Genomic DNA, 14,525 nt, shown 5'->3' with positions numbered 1-14,525 from the left:
CACAGGGTCAGACACAGATTTAAGAAATCTTGTACTCAGGATATTAAAATTGCACTCCCTGGTGTGTACCTACCTGCACCTCTTTTCTAAACATTATTTCTGCTACATTTGCCTTGAATTAAGAAAGAGGCTTTTCATCTTAGAAGCAGTCAGACCTGCAATTACACGAACCCAAGTTTTGCATGAAGTAATATTTTTTTTCCTGCCTTAAACACATTTTGTGCTCAAAATGAACTTGTTAAATAGTCTGTCATCTCGTGTTTCCTTCTCTAAAGACACAGACAACACCTGAATTGTTAATGAGCTGCAGTGCAGTTTAATCAGAGTGGGAAAAAATAGGTTTTCAAACAAAGAACAAAGTCGGCAGCTCCAGTTTCTCCCACAGCCTCCAGTCCCCATGTCACTGGCTCACCCTGCACATGGCACCTGTTGAAGCACCTCTGAGCCTCAGAGGCTGCACACACATTTATGGGGGCTGATGCTCCCCATCCCCTTCCCACACACCCATATATTTAGGCTAATGGAAAGTGGGAAGGAAAAGCCACCGTGCTGCTGCAAACCATGCCCAACATGTGCAGTCCTGCTCCAGGTGTGCAGTCACGGCATTTCAGCCTAGGCTGGGGTTTACAAGGGCTGGATGCCTTACACAGTGAATATTTTTTCTCAGATGTGGCCATACACTGTACAAGAGCGATGATGTGTCTGCAGTCATGCTCCTGAACCCAGAAATTCTGCTCACAGCAGGTGTCACCCATGCACCCTTCCTGCCCACAGCAGCAAAGAGCTTTGGAGCCACATATCTGAGTGCGTGGTGCAGAACTGTGCCAAGTGCAATATTATTAAAATAGGTTTTGTTCCAATACATTGTGCACATAGAAGGAAAAATATTATCTATTAGTTGGATTCTATGTTCCCCTTTGTATAAAATATGACTGGCATTTCTTACCCACATTTGCAAAATGCTTTGTCCCTGGATACAGAGTCTGTACACAGCCACAACATTTCTATTATTTATTACTTTTCTTAAGCACCTGGAGTTATGAAAATGCACTTTTACTTTGATCCTTCACACACCTAGTAGCCTGCAGGAAAAATACAATTTATCAATGGTTTCTTTATGTGTCACTGTAACAGAGGGCAGAAATGAAATACAGTGCTCCTCTGCCACTTGGGAACATCCTTTACCCAGCAGCATGAAGGCAGCTAGGTAACATCCTCAGAGTGGGTGAAATGCATGAAAACATGATGAAATAAAGTTGTGGTTGTGGCTGGAAAATAGCCATTAAGGGGCTTTAACTCTGCTGACTGGTGAGTAAAGATATTGTCGGTAGTTCCTGTTATTGACTGGTGAGTTATTACATATGTGATCTCCAAAATCCAGTTCCCTTAGCACACTGCTGTATTAAATCTGTTGTTGCTTTCTTCACTTTATCCCCAAAGAATAAGGGAGAGGTGAATTGCTGACTTTCCTGAGCTTGCTATGGTTGCAAATGGAGCTGCGGCTCCTCAGGGCTTCAGCTCGTGAAGCGAAGAACAGCGGCGGTTACAGATGGAGCTGTCTCCCACCTGCCTGCCAGAGGTTACTGCTGCCCTAAGGGTGTCAGCAAAAGAAAATCAGCTCAAACTGAGGCATAGGATGGAGCAGGGAAGACACAGGCACTGAATTATTTCTACTTCAGACCTTGGATGGATGTTGGAGCAGCGACGCATGGATGGGGCAGGGCAGAAGCCACTTGAGAGGCTTCTGCTGGGTTTGCGTAAGCTGCTCTGGAAGGGGCCGGAGGCAATTTTTACACTTCTTGCCCCAAGATTATACTTTGTTGCTCAATAATCTTCAAAATAGGGAGAAAATGAACATTGTATCTTTCCAGTTACCCACACAAAAGGTCAAATCTTTCTGAGCCTGGTGCTAATTCCATTAGTGATGGGGCTTGGCTTTAGTAAACACAAACTGATACTAAATCAAACAGAGGCTTCTTGCTTAAAAGCTCTTACTGTACTCCAAAGAATCTAAATATCAAAGCTGGCTAAGTGAAAGCAGCACAATGACCAAGCCATCGTCCCTGCGGTTCTGTCCTTGTTGCATGGGCTGAATGTCAGAAATCATATACTTGAAAGTCGACTTTTTGTGTGGGGGAAGAAAACATAATAGACAATAGGGTGCCATGGGACATAATAACACAGACAGGCAGGGTCCTTATGACTCATGTCGAGAAGATCTTTCCTCAGGAGTGGGAGTAATAATAATCTACAACAAACTATTGTAACCCGATGAATGTTGCAAGTGTCTCTGAGTCTGCGCTAACTTCCCGCAGCAATGATTTCTCTAAATATGTGATATCACATGTTATTTCGCTCCGTGCCAAGTACATTTAAATGCACCACCTTGACTTCCCTGTTAGAGGTTTGTTCGAACCGTTCATTTTTCTCCCCCCTCGCCTCCTGCCCCCTCCCCAGGACTCAGTGACGCCATCTTCACTTCCACAAGAAATGACAGCAGCATTCTGCTTCTTGGAACAATGTTCTGCTTTATCTCCAGGAGACAACAGTAGGTGGTTTACTTTTTGGCATTTCTGTCTCTTTTTGTTACTTTTCTAGGCCATTTGCCAAGGAAAAAAAAAAAAAAAAGAATACAGTGCTTTGCATTTCTATATCTTCTTCCACTCGAGGCTCCCAGAACGCTGGACAAACATCCTTTGATTGCAGGCCAGGCTGCTGACAGGCTGACACGGCCTCTCGGGCCCTGTGGAGCAAACGCTCCTGTGCCTTCCCCTGGGACCATCGGGAGGTAGAGGTAGCACAAACTTGCAGGTGGTGTCTGGGTCGTTCCCCTGCAAAGCACAAAGCTGGGCCTGAAGCAAGGAGGAAGGCGAGGAGGAGAGGCAGGGCCTGTGGCCTGCCTGGAGACTCAGGATTTCCAGATCCACAGCGAGCAATCAAGTCTGTGTGCACAGCTAACGAAGATAACGCCTGTCCTGCTATCTCATCGGAAGGACAAGCGAGGGGAAGGCCAAGAAATCAGCCAGATGATAGTGTTGCCAGGCGTGGTGCCCTGAGCCCCCTGCATCAACTGATATAGGCCCAGGTCACTTTGGAGGCATCACCACATACCCCTCAGGGACAGGAGCCAGTGGCACGGGATTTTATGGCAGGCATACTTCCCAGAAGGATTTCTGGAGACAAAAAACTAAATCTGAGAATTGCTTCCAAATATCCGAAGTGTCTGGAGGGAGGATCATGGCTACAGCAGCCACAGTGATAGTACAATCACATGGGCCAGGGCAGAACGAAGTTGGGCTTTGCCTCTGGTCGCTCAGGCTCCTTCTTCCTAAGGAACAGGAAGAATGGATTTTGAAGCTCTGACGGACAAACCAAAGTCTGGAGCAACTCCTTCACTCACCTCAGCTGGGAGACACTTGGCATCCTTCTTCCATTGCCCTACAGACCCCAGATGGCAGTGGCAGGCCTCCCAGGGCAATGTGGACCTGGCATCTTCCAGCCAACAGGACATATTCTGCCACATCTTTTGGGAAAAGCAGTGGGCGTGGATGATCCTAGGTACCACTTTTGCAGATATCTCCTTGCCAATGGGCCATGTGCTGCATGCAGGGACTCACGGACACTCACAGAATGGTCTTGTGTTTTTATTGTAGAGGGAACTATACCATGGAAAAAGCAATGTGGGACTGGTACATTGAGTTGCAGAAGGTCCCAAGTGGGCACATGAGCAATGGGGCTGAAATGAAGCTACTGAGGTTTCCTGTACAGGGCTGGGACATCCTGGGGGGGCTTTAGATGAACTCTGACAAAACAGAAAAAATACCCTGACCAGCAGACATGGGCAGGGATTTGCAGGTACACCCTAGCATTTGTTCATACTCTATAAACACCCATCAGAAATCTTCAGACCTGTTATGGGTCAATACATGATGACCCAGCAAGATATTTTGAGGTGCCAGTTTCTCAGGTTCATCCCTTTCTCTCCATAGCAGCTCTCCAAGAGGCTGTTCAGTTATACAAGTGTGACATCTTTTTGCACTGTTGTGCATCATGTCATGCAAGAACCAGCAGGACTCTGGGGAGTGCTCCTCAAGTGGGAGCCATCACCACATGGGGAGCTTGCAGAAGTTGATCTACTCAGCTCATTGAAGAGATGGGTGAGAGGAAACTTGATAGCTGATGTTCCTTCACAGGGAGATTTCCTCTGCTATCATTGTGTTCTGATGTCTAGCAGTGATGTAGCAAAGTCCAATACAGTGAACGGAATCACAATTGTATGAAAAATTAAAATATTTGTATGGGTTAAATAATTTAAAAAAATGCCAGTTTGCATCATGCTGAAGAAAGAGCAATGGCTTTTTGAAATCCTTAAGACCTTGTAAAGTGAGGTTGTATTTTGGCTGAAAGCTTTCAGCTGCAGCAAAACTTCCCTGGTAGAGCCCTATGGTCCATGGTAACAGATACTGGGATGCCAAAAGCACCTTTTGGCTTAAAAGCTGATATAGACTCAATGCTTTACTAAGAGCTCTTAAGATCTTGAGTTACTGTAAAGGGAGTTTAGAAGCACCGCAATCAATATCTAACCTAACACAGTTGTACCCTGAAACTGCTGCCCATCATGGGCCAGTTGTTACAGTCTCATGTTAAAACTGGGATGTGGAAGGACTGATTTCCCTAAGAGAAGCAAGGGGCAGAGATGGGAACCCAACACTGTTCTCCATTTGCTCCTCAGCTGAATGACCATGATTCCTCTCAAGGAAAAAATCATGTGATTTCATTTCTACTTAATGTTATACAGGAGATTCTCACAGACAACCACTCTGAACAACTTCTCAGTGACCTTCTTAAAAGGATCTGGGAGGAATATTTGACTCATAAGTGATGAATTTTAGACTTCTAGTGAAAGACTTGGAATAATGAAAAATATCTGCTTACTGTATAATATTCTGGCTTATCCTAATGCTTTGCTTTGCTGCTAATACAAATTAAGATTTTTTTATTTTTATGTTTTAAATAACATCTCAGTCTGATTTTCCAAGCAGTCTTTTTTTGGTTGAAAAAGTCATTCTGTGGGTCAAAATCAAAGTGGAGATACCATTCCCAGCATCTGTACTGCATTCATGTGGTCACGGTGTGCTGGCCCCAAGTTTTATGGTCTGGCCATGTTTCTTGGATACAGCTTGCTCTGAAAAACAGGAAATGTTACAATTTACAAGCAGGTGAATTTAAATGAAAGCAATGTAATTGTGCAGCTCTGACCAGATTTTTTTTGAGTAAGTGGAGAGTGCTGGGAAGGTGAAGGAAGTTAGTGCTGGGTTATTTTCTATTCCCATTTGTTCATCACCAGTTAAGCCTTTTCTCTTTCCATGTGTTGCTACACCCATGTATTGTGATCTTTGGGCATGGGCCCATGTGTGCCTAGTCTTCAGGGTCCCTGAAGCTGTGGCGGTGGCTGCCTTTCACCCAGTGTGCCCATCCATAAGTCAGGCTCATTGCTGGTGATGCTCAGATGCTCTGAGGTCCTCAGCCATTCAGCAGGGATGTCCCCCAGCCCAGATGGCAGTTGTAGCTCCCCTGACTTTATCCCTTTATCCGATCTTATCACCAAAACATGCTCTTTAACCAAAACCAAGGATTGTGTTCACTGCATAATGCAGTGGCTCAGTCACTGAGGATGAGCAGCATACTAACCCCTCTGCAGCTTTCCTGCACACACTGCCTCCATGTTGATGAGCTGAAAAAAAAAATAAATGTGAGCACTTGGTGGCCCTGGTGACCAGGTTTTGACACACTGATGCATGTCCCATGTTGGCCTGGGAGCAAGGGAGCGTGGAGGCAGCAGGAGGCATCCTGGCAGCCCAGCCTGCTACCTGGGAGCCCCTTCCTCCTGAACATCCCCATCAAAGGGGACTCCTTGATTATTCTCAGGTTTCCCCTAAGTATATGGGCATTTTAAATGGCTTTGATGTAAACACAGTTCAGATTTTGCTCAGATTGTATTTGCACCTGCAGTCTAGAAAGTTTTTGTGGTAGACACTTGACAAACAAAAAGTATCTTCTCAACATGCCTCTGGCCTCGCAAGCTGCAGTTGTGTGCTGTAGATAAAAGTGTTGGATGTTGGATCACCATGCACAGGTTCACTGACATTTAATCATGTTCATTGTGTGTTTTAGATATGTCTTAAATGATAAGAGAAAATCCTCAAAACCCACAGTTAAGTGTATTGGTTGTTTCCAGGTCTCTGCAAGTTTGGCAATCATTAGATAAAACAGAAGGAATATCTTTTATAGACTTCCTCAGGATTTACATTCTGCTTTCCTTTGCAAAGTAAACGGTTAAATCTGTCCTAGCCTGTTAGCCTTGTGTACCTTGGGTCCTTGAGGTTATTCAGGTTAGGATAGTGAAGTGGAGAGATAAATCAGGCTGTAAAATGGACTAAGGGTTTCTTTTGTGGCCACTGACATTTAAAAAATTCTTCAGATAAAGGCTACCCACGATAAATATTTGCAAGTTAATGAAATCCTTGGAAACTTCAGTATGCACATGTAACGTGTAAATATCCAGCTTTTCTTCACAGAAATGCAGAGCAGTGAATGTATAGCAGGAAATAATAACCATGGACATGATGTTTGTTGAGGGAGATGCCTCTTTATATAAAACATGTTTATTTAAAATACATCAAAAATCAGATTTCCAAAACAAGATCGAACATTAGAATTGTAAATGACTGGAGTCAAATCAAGTTTCCTTAAATATATTTAGGTACACTCCTCATGCATTGTTAATAAGGCACATTGGCACAGTGGATCAGAAACAGAAAAAAAATACATTTTTAAGTTTTTGTTGCACCCAAAATAATCCATTAAAGGAAGTTACATCCAAATTAGGAGTATGTAATAACCAAGACCTGTAATGACTGTAGAGTTTTTATCTTAAGCAATTTTTATTTTTATGCATTACATACTCTGAATAATTCTAAACTCAAAATCTGTCACAGTACCTTGTTATCTAAGCATGAACATTGTTTATTTGTTATAGGAGATTTAAATCTTTAAAGCAATTTTGCAGAAATAACCAAAATACATAAGGTATTGGCTCATAAACACTTCCTACACTTTAAATATATTCTTGTTTAAATTCTGTTATTAAACCAGACAATAGAAAGTTGTTAATACTAGTTGCCTGATTTGAAGTTTTTGTATTGTTTTGTTTTGTTGTAGAGTTCTTTTTTAATCTTATATTCTTTCTTAATGGCTAGAGGATCAAAAATAAATTTAAGGTTTTAGACTCACCTATTTGATAACATCAACACCGTTTGTAAAGAAATGCCTTTTTGAAAAAGAAAAACCTTTAAATATTCTCTTTTATATTCATACCTCATTAAAGTTAATAAGCAGTAAAGAAATACAAGTTTAAAACCATTTGAATGAAATGCAATAAAACAGAGATTAAAGTGTGTACAGTTAAATATTCTATTTTCAGATGAAATCATGAGATGTCAGTTTACAGAAGCTGCATATTGTACCCATGCCCTGGAAAATAAAGCAGCCAAACAGTTGCTATTGTTCCTACCCTAGAAAAATTAAAATCTCGTAATAACATAGGCATGGAAGTTGCCTGTAATTTCACATTTAGGCCTTTGTTTCGAGATGACTTGGGCTCTATGTAAGAGCAAAGTTCATGCAACTGGCAAGGCAAGGCTGCATTATTACATGACTATGACAAGCCGTGCGCACAAAAAAGGGATTCATCCCAACGGGTTACTTGGCATGGCCAAGGCCACTCCAGAGCTCCAGGCCCCTCTGGTAAGTCGCTGCGGCAGGGCCTGCATAAATAAGAGAAGAAAATGAGAAGACTTCATGAACGAAAGACTTTGTTTTGAAAGTAGAGGCGAGATCGATTAGCTACTAATTACTTCTAACTTTCCTGCCCGGCATTCACGAGGCAGATGCCTCAGTGCTGCTGAAGCCAAACTTCAGAGAGGCTTCAGCTCTCCTGGCAGCCAGAAGAGATGAGGTCTTTGTCTTCCTGCAGCAAGGGCAGGCCCACTCGCCCCGCTCATTTCCCTCAACCAGATCGTGCAGGGACCCTTGGGATGGCTGGGGAAGAACTTGCCAGCCCGGAGCTGAAGTGTGTTGAAGATCTCTATTTTGTATTTGCAGGAGGCCTACCTCAATGATTTCCATTTTTTCCAGCCCACGTCAGAGACTGGCTCGGCCTGGCTGCGTGCGGCAGCGCTGGTACAAGCATTTGCAGAACACATTATATTCCCCATCTCCAGAGGACCGGCTGCTGCACATCAAAGCTCATCCCCTGTGTCTCAGGAGGCCAAAAACATGCCTGAGCTGCAGTGCCTGCAGGCCCAGGGGTACCAGTGCCTCCGGTAAGGTGGGACTACTTCTTCAAGGGTGAAGTGCTCATGAGCAATTCACCGATGGTATCGGCTGCAAGGTTGTTTCTTCTGCACATTCATCACGTCACTCTCCTCCAGTCACCGGTATTTCTTTCTTTAGCAAAACCTTCCAAGCAGCAAAAAGAGCAGGTCAGCTCTCTGTGTCCATCCAATGGCCCAGTGGAAAGGCACGCAGAAAAGACCACCTGCTTGCATGGATGAGTGGAAAAGAAAAACACTTGGTGGAGAGATCTCACTTTGAAAATTACACCTTTAAGTCTTTATTAGCATAAGAAAGTCAAAAGTGCCTCAATTTGCTGTCCTGTTTTTAGAAGTAACATGCTGTAACACAGTGAACAAGTGGTACTTGCAACCAGGCGGTCTGTATCTCTGTTTTCGCGGCTGATTATGAAAAAAGCTTTGGCAGTTTCCTTATTTTTTGTCATAGAAAGTTGCTTGCAAGATGTGCATCAGGACCCTCCGTGTGGTAACAGAGACAAGAGTGTTTTTCTGTGTTCTCCCGTGGAAGCCTTTATCCAGAACCAGAGAGCTCTGGCAAAGGTCTTCATTGCTCAGTGTTGCTTAATTGTTCCTCAGCCTACCCTGGCCCTTGCAGAATGATCAGGCATGGCCACGTTAATAAAGCAGCTCCTCTCCCATTAGCATGCTTTGCTGTTCTGCTTTTGGGGTGCAAGCTCTCTCCCTGAATGAAGTGAGCAGCTCCAGCGCCTGAATAATCACTTTCATAAATTAATATGGACCACAGCCACGTCCATCTGTGCTGTGATTTCCCCCCGCCGCACGTGCCTGGAAGGGCCCTGTACCTCCCGAGTAATTATTTACATTCCACCTATTGCATTCTCCATTGCAGACAACCGTCTTTACTCATTTCTCAACTCGATTTACTCCCTGCTGTTTTCTGTGCTAAAAAAATACTACATGATGGGTGAGAGCCCATGGCAACCCCTGTCCTGCAGCAGTAGGTGCTTTCTGCTTTTAAGAGTGAATAGTCATAACTCACACAAGAATCTTGGATCAGAGACATGCGAAAATAGAGATTATTATGGTTTTACAAGCTTTTGTTTTGTTATGGGCAGGTTGGTCCTAGCTGTTTTTCTTAAATAAACTGTACTATTATTATTATTAATAATAATATCTTAATCTTGCTGTCAATAGGAGAAGGATGAATGGGAAATTATGGCCTATGACATTGCGTCAATGCCTCACCTTCATCAGACAGTTCCTACTATTGTAGGAACACACATAACCACATAACCGTGGCTTTGTGGTTTTTGCAATACCCTGTGTCCTTCTGTTTTGCTGGTGGGCACCATTGGCATTGCTCTTCTATGCAAAGATGAGCCTGAAATCTGCAGTATGGTTTTGGGAAGCACTTTTTTGACCTGGGTGATGAGGGGCCAGGAAGGCAGGTACCTTCTCTGGTGTAAAGATCTGTTACAGTGCTGCTGGTGGTTGAAGGACCCAAACAGTCCCCTTGTGTCCTGTGTCCCTTAAGATTGCTGGCCCAGAGCCTCTGTGGATTCCTCCAACAACAGAGCAGAGTCAGCCCCAGGCACGGACGAGATGCCGGCTGAGCCACGGCTTCCCTTCGCTTCAAGGAAGAGGTGAGAGATGCTGTGAAACAGTAAAAACAAAGGAGAAAGGAGAGAGAGAGGCAAAAAATATAGAAATGGGGGAAGGAGGTGGTTAGGGCGAGGCACAGGGCTTCCAAGTGGAGACGTTGCCCTTTCCACGCTCCTTTGCTGGATTTCCCCTTGCTGCTAAGTGACACAAGCGGCTTTTAGAGGAGAGGGATGCACTGGCCGCACTGACAGTCCTGGCTACTCTGTGTCCTAAACAACCGGAAACAAAGAAAATTGCATAAAATTCGTCAGCATGGGGCCTATCCAAATCCCAATGACTTCAGTGAGAATGAGACTGAGCCCCAAAATCCCCTGGCAGATTAGATACTCCCATGCTCCCAAGCTTATTTAGAGAATTATCTCTTGGTGGAAAAATAAATAAAGGCATTGCTGGCAGCTCATGTGCAGCCGGGGACCACTCCTGCAGTGGTGGGTGAAATTGCCCCCTTCCCCTGACACTTTCTTCTTTAGGGAATAACTGCTGGCTACTCCGGGCAGCTCCTGGCACAGCTTGGCCTTGATGGTGAGCGCCGGGCAGAAAGAAGCAGGAGCATGCAGGGGCCAACGCATCCCATGGGCAGAAGTTTTGGAATGAGCCTGCACAGCCTGTGCTTGGATGAGACTTTGGCACGAGCAAATTATGCGAGCCCATCACTTTTACACGCACCGAAATCTATGGAGGAGGCACAGATGTTAAAAAAAAAAAAAAAAATCCAAAACAAACAAATACCCAAAGCTGAAAAATAAATAAGCCAACTAAAAAGGAAGACTGGGAGCCAGAGTGACGAGGAGCTCAGTTTCCAAGGCAGTGGCCCGGGATGGCCGCCAGCTGGAGCGGCGGGGAGAGCTGGATGCACCCTTGGTGCCTCTTCTGGTGCCTTCATGGAGGAGCGTGTCACTGTGCCTCTCCCCATCCACGCCAACGAGGGACATGGCCTGGCTCCATCCACGACGTGAGATGAGACGGGAAAACCACAGCAAAGTTTTTGCCGGTGGCGGTGAACTCGGGCTCGGTGAGGAGCCAGCGGTAGAGGCAGGTCCAGCAGATGGCAAGGAGGTCCCCAGGGCCACCGCGCGGGCTCTCCATCAGCTGCGTGGGAGGTGGGCCAGCCCAGCAGCCTGCACGGGCGTAGGGCAGCTGCCATGTGGCTCGCGCCTCCGTGGAGGGAGCCTTTCCCTCTGGCACCGAAACGAATCCAGGAGGGAGCCCCTAGCCCGTGCCAGTTTTGCACTTCAAAAAATGCTGGCAGGTATGCTCTCCTTTCCGGTTATATCATGTCACCAACGCTCACCCACGCTGTCTCTGGGCACCGGTGGGGATCCAGCAGCAGTGTGGTGGATGTTTTATACACTAGGAGGTTTGCTCCCGTCTCCTGATGCTGCGGTCCCTCTGCCAGCCCCGCTCTGTTAAAAATGTATGCTTTTATGAATTATTCTTGCCAGTGTTTCGTGTTCAGCTGCTCTTTCCCCGTGTGGCCCCCGCTGGGTTTGCTTCTCTTCCTGGGCACACACTCCTGGGGGGCTGACAGCAGTGTGTGTGTGTGTGATTTTGGAGATGGGGGAGAAGGTTTAAGGTTTAATTATTTTCCTCAGCAGTGGGTGCACATCCATGAGGGGAGGGGCAGGGGCTGGGGAACAGGGGTAGGGGCAAAAGAAGAGCTGGGGTGAGCGCACAGGGACTGGGACAGGGACCGAGGGATGGGGCAAAAGGACAGGGGCTGGAGCAGAGGGACAGGGAGCGGGGCTGAGGGACAGGGCTGGAGGCAGAGACACAAGGGTTGGGGCAGCAGGACAGGGACACGGGAGCAGGGGCAGGGACTCAGGTGTTGGGGCGGGGAGCAGGGGCAGGGACCGGGGCGGGGACCCAGGGGCAGGGACCTGGAGCAGACAAAGGGCGGGCGGCAGAGCCCTGCTCGCATCCCGCAGCCCCGCACCCGAGCGGGGAGCGGGAGGCGGAGGAGGAGGGAAAAAAAAAAAAAAAAAAGAGGAGGAGGAGGAGAAGGAGGAGGTGGAAGAGGAGGAGGGACCTTCCCCTCCCTCCCACCCCGCCACCGGGGGAAATAAATTATTCCCAGCCCTCTCGCTCCCAGCTCCGTGCCCCGCACCCCGGCAGCGGCAGGCGGGGACGGCGGGGCCAGCGCAGCCTTCGGCGGGCGCGGAGGGGCCGCCCCCGGCCGCGGACAGCCGCGGGGCCACCCCGTCCATCCCACCCCGTCCCGTCCCATCTTATCCCGTGCCGTCCCGTGCCGTGCCGTCTCGTGCCGTCCCCGCGGAGCGGCGCGGAGCAGCGCGGTGGCCCCGCCGCGCCCTGGATGCCCGAGCGGCGCCGGCGGCAGCAGCATGGAGCGGCGGCGGGGGGTCCCCGGGGGCTGGCCCTGCCTGCTGCTGGCCGCCCTGGGCACCCTGCTGGCGGCCGGCCGGGCTGCCGCCCCCCCCCGGGCCCGCTTCTCGCCCTTCTTCTTCCTCTGCACCCACCACGGCGAGCTGGAGGGGGACGGCGAGCAGGGCGAGGTGCTCATCGCCCTCCACATCGCCGGCAACCCCGCCGCCTACGTGCCCGGCCACGAGTACCACGGTAGGTGGTGGGGAAGCCCCCCCCTCCCCGGGGGGGTAGGTGGGGGGGCGTCCCAGCTGCGGACACGACTTTGGGGGTAGGATAACAGAAACAACAAAAAAAAAGCCAGCTGTCTTTTTGCAAGCAGCCTGGAGTGGGAGAGGAGGGTCCGTGGGGTGTGCGGGGCTGGAAGCGCGAGGAGGAAGGATGCTCCCCCCGGGCAGCCCCGGGGGGGCGAGCAGGGCGCTGCGCCGCTCGCAGCTTTCTCGCCACCTCTCCGTACGGAAAACTTTGCCTCAAAGGGGTTTGGTTCAGGGGAGAGTGCTTCGAGGTGCAGTCCTGCCTCTTCTTCCCCCCCTGCGCCTGCCTGAGGGTTTGCGGCGCTGCACAATGAGCGCTAACTTGCGGTGAGCATTAAAAAGTCAAAAAAAAAAAAAATTCTATCTGTATTTAAGACGGCTCGCTCAGCAAAAAGATGCCGTGTGCTGGCCCCTGGTTAAGGCTGGAGTTAAACTTCCGACTTTGACATATTCCAGCCCAGAACTGAAGTCCTAAGTAAATCGCAGGACCTCAGTTACGTGGCCGCTCCGACGGGTTCCTTTTTGTTGTGCACGGAGCACCAACACCAAACGTTCATTTGCACAAGACCTGAAGTTTTTCCCTCTGCATAGCCTTTAACAACGCAGTTCTTCCTAAGTCCATGCGAAACTTCGGCTTTTAAAGTACTGGTGCCCTTTTTAACTCTCCGCATACATCAGTTACATCATGCTCGTATTTTTCTTTGGGGCCCCCCATCTTCCAGCCCGTAACACGCCCTCGGACCACTTCAATTGCATTCAACCTGCTGAGCCTTAATTCTGCTGGGGGGGTGGGGACTAAAAAAAAAACGGCTAGAATTTCCCTCTTGACAATGCTGAACTCTGGAGGTTTTGCAGCGCGGCTCAGGCACCTGAATAACGCTTTTTTTTGCAGCGGTTTGCAAGCGAGGAGCCCCCCGGGGATCCGGGGGGGGCGCGGTGCCGCTGCGGGGAAGCTCCCGCTGGGATTGCGGGAGGTGGTGGCGGGGAGCGGGGTTTGGTGGCGAAACGTCCCCGAGGAGCGCCGGCTCCCGCAGGTAGGCGAGGGAGGGTTTCCCACCGCTGATTTGCGTCGGAGCCACCTCCACGGCTCCTTTTTCAGCCGCTCCCGGCTGTCACGGGGTGTCCCGAGCTGTGCAGGAGCTGCTGCTGCTGGTGATGATGAGGATGGTGATGGTGGTGGTGATGATGCCGGGTCGTGCGCGCCCAAAAGAAAGTGCAGGGGCTGAACTTGGCAGCTAACTTGCGCCTACAAGTTGCAGCTCTGCCCCGACGTGAGCCAGCCTCACTCCCTGCTCATAGCTTGAAACGCATTTTTTTTTTTTTTCCCAGTTCTGCGCATCGATTAAACACTTAGGTGTGCCAAAGCAAGGCAAGAAGCAGCCCTTGCTTGCTGTGCACGGCGCAGTAAGCATATCCTTCAGCCAAGCACACTTAGTTAGGTATTTTGAAACATCTCGTTTGAATATTTCGAAATGAAAAAATTCTCAGTGTTAAATACAGCACGAGGAAAAGAAGTTTACGACCTGAAGAAATAATTTGAAGCAATCTGGGCTTTTATGTAGTGCAGTTTAATGATAGCGGCAAGTGCCAGTCCACACGGCAGCATTTATCATTTAAAAATCAAACTTTAAAGGCAGTCTTGTGCAAACACAGAGGTGGAGTTTTGAATGCAGTACAGAAGCACAGGGCAAAGGAGGATTTGTAAATGTGCAATACAAATTCACCTGTGCAGACGGGACATTGAAACACAGTGCTCTGACTCTTTGCAAGGTCCAGGGAGTCTCTGGTTTACTCGCTGCCTCTGCTCCGCAGTCCCAGTGGCAGGTGACAACAGCACCCATGAGCATCAAATTCA

The 14,525-nt window shown here is 48.2% G+C and overlaps 1 protein-coding gene across 2 annotated transcripts in view; it reads left to right on the top strand.

The window, feature by feature from the left end:
• The first annotated feature begins 12,120 nt into the window (after window positions 1–12,120).
• The window catches only part of RELN (reelin), a 293,331-nt gene continuing 290,926 nt past the window's right edge, over window positions 12,121–14,525 (top strand). Inside the window, exon 1 of one of the 2 annotated variants that reach the window (XM_066986910.1) lies at window positions 12,121–12,611. In XM_066986910.1, the coding sequence (XP_066843011.1) occupies window positions 12,377–12,611 (235 nt within the window). In that variant the 5' untranslated portion in view covers window positions 12,121–12,376. The remainder of the gene's footprint in view (window positions 12,612–14,525) is intronic. The other variant, XM_048068408.2, reaches the window with a different exon arrangement.

The sequence above is a fragment of the Anser cygnoides genome, chromosome 1, assembly GCF_040182565.1.
Source record: "Anser cygnoides isolate HZ-2024a breed goose chromosome 1, Taihu_goose_T2T_genome, whole genome shotgun sequence".
Lineage (NCBI taxonomy): Eukaryota > Metazoa > Chordata > Aves > Anseriformes > Anatidae > Anser > Anser cygnoides.
The sequence above is the reverse complement of the archived record's forward strand: the minus strand, read 5'-3'. Positions and strand labels throughout refer to the sequence as shown.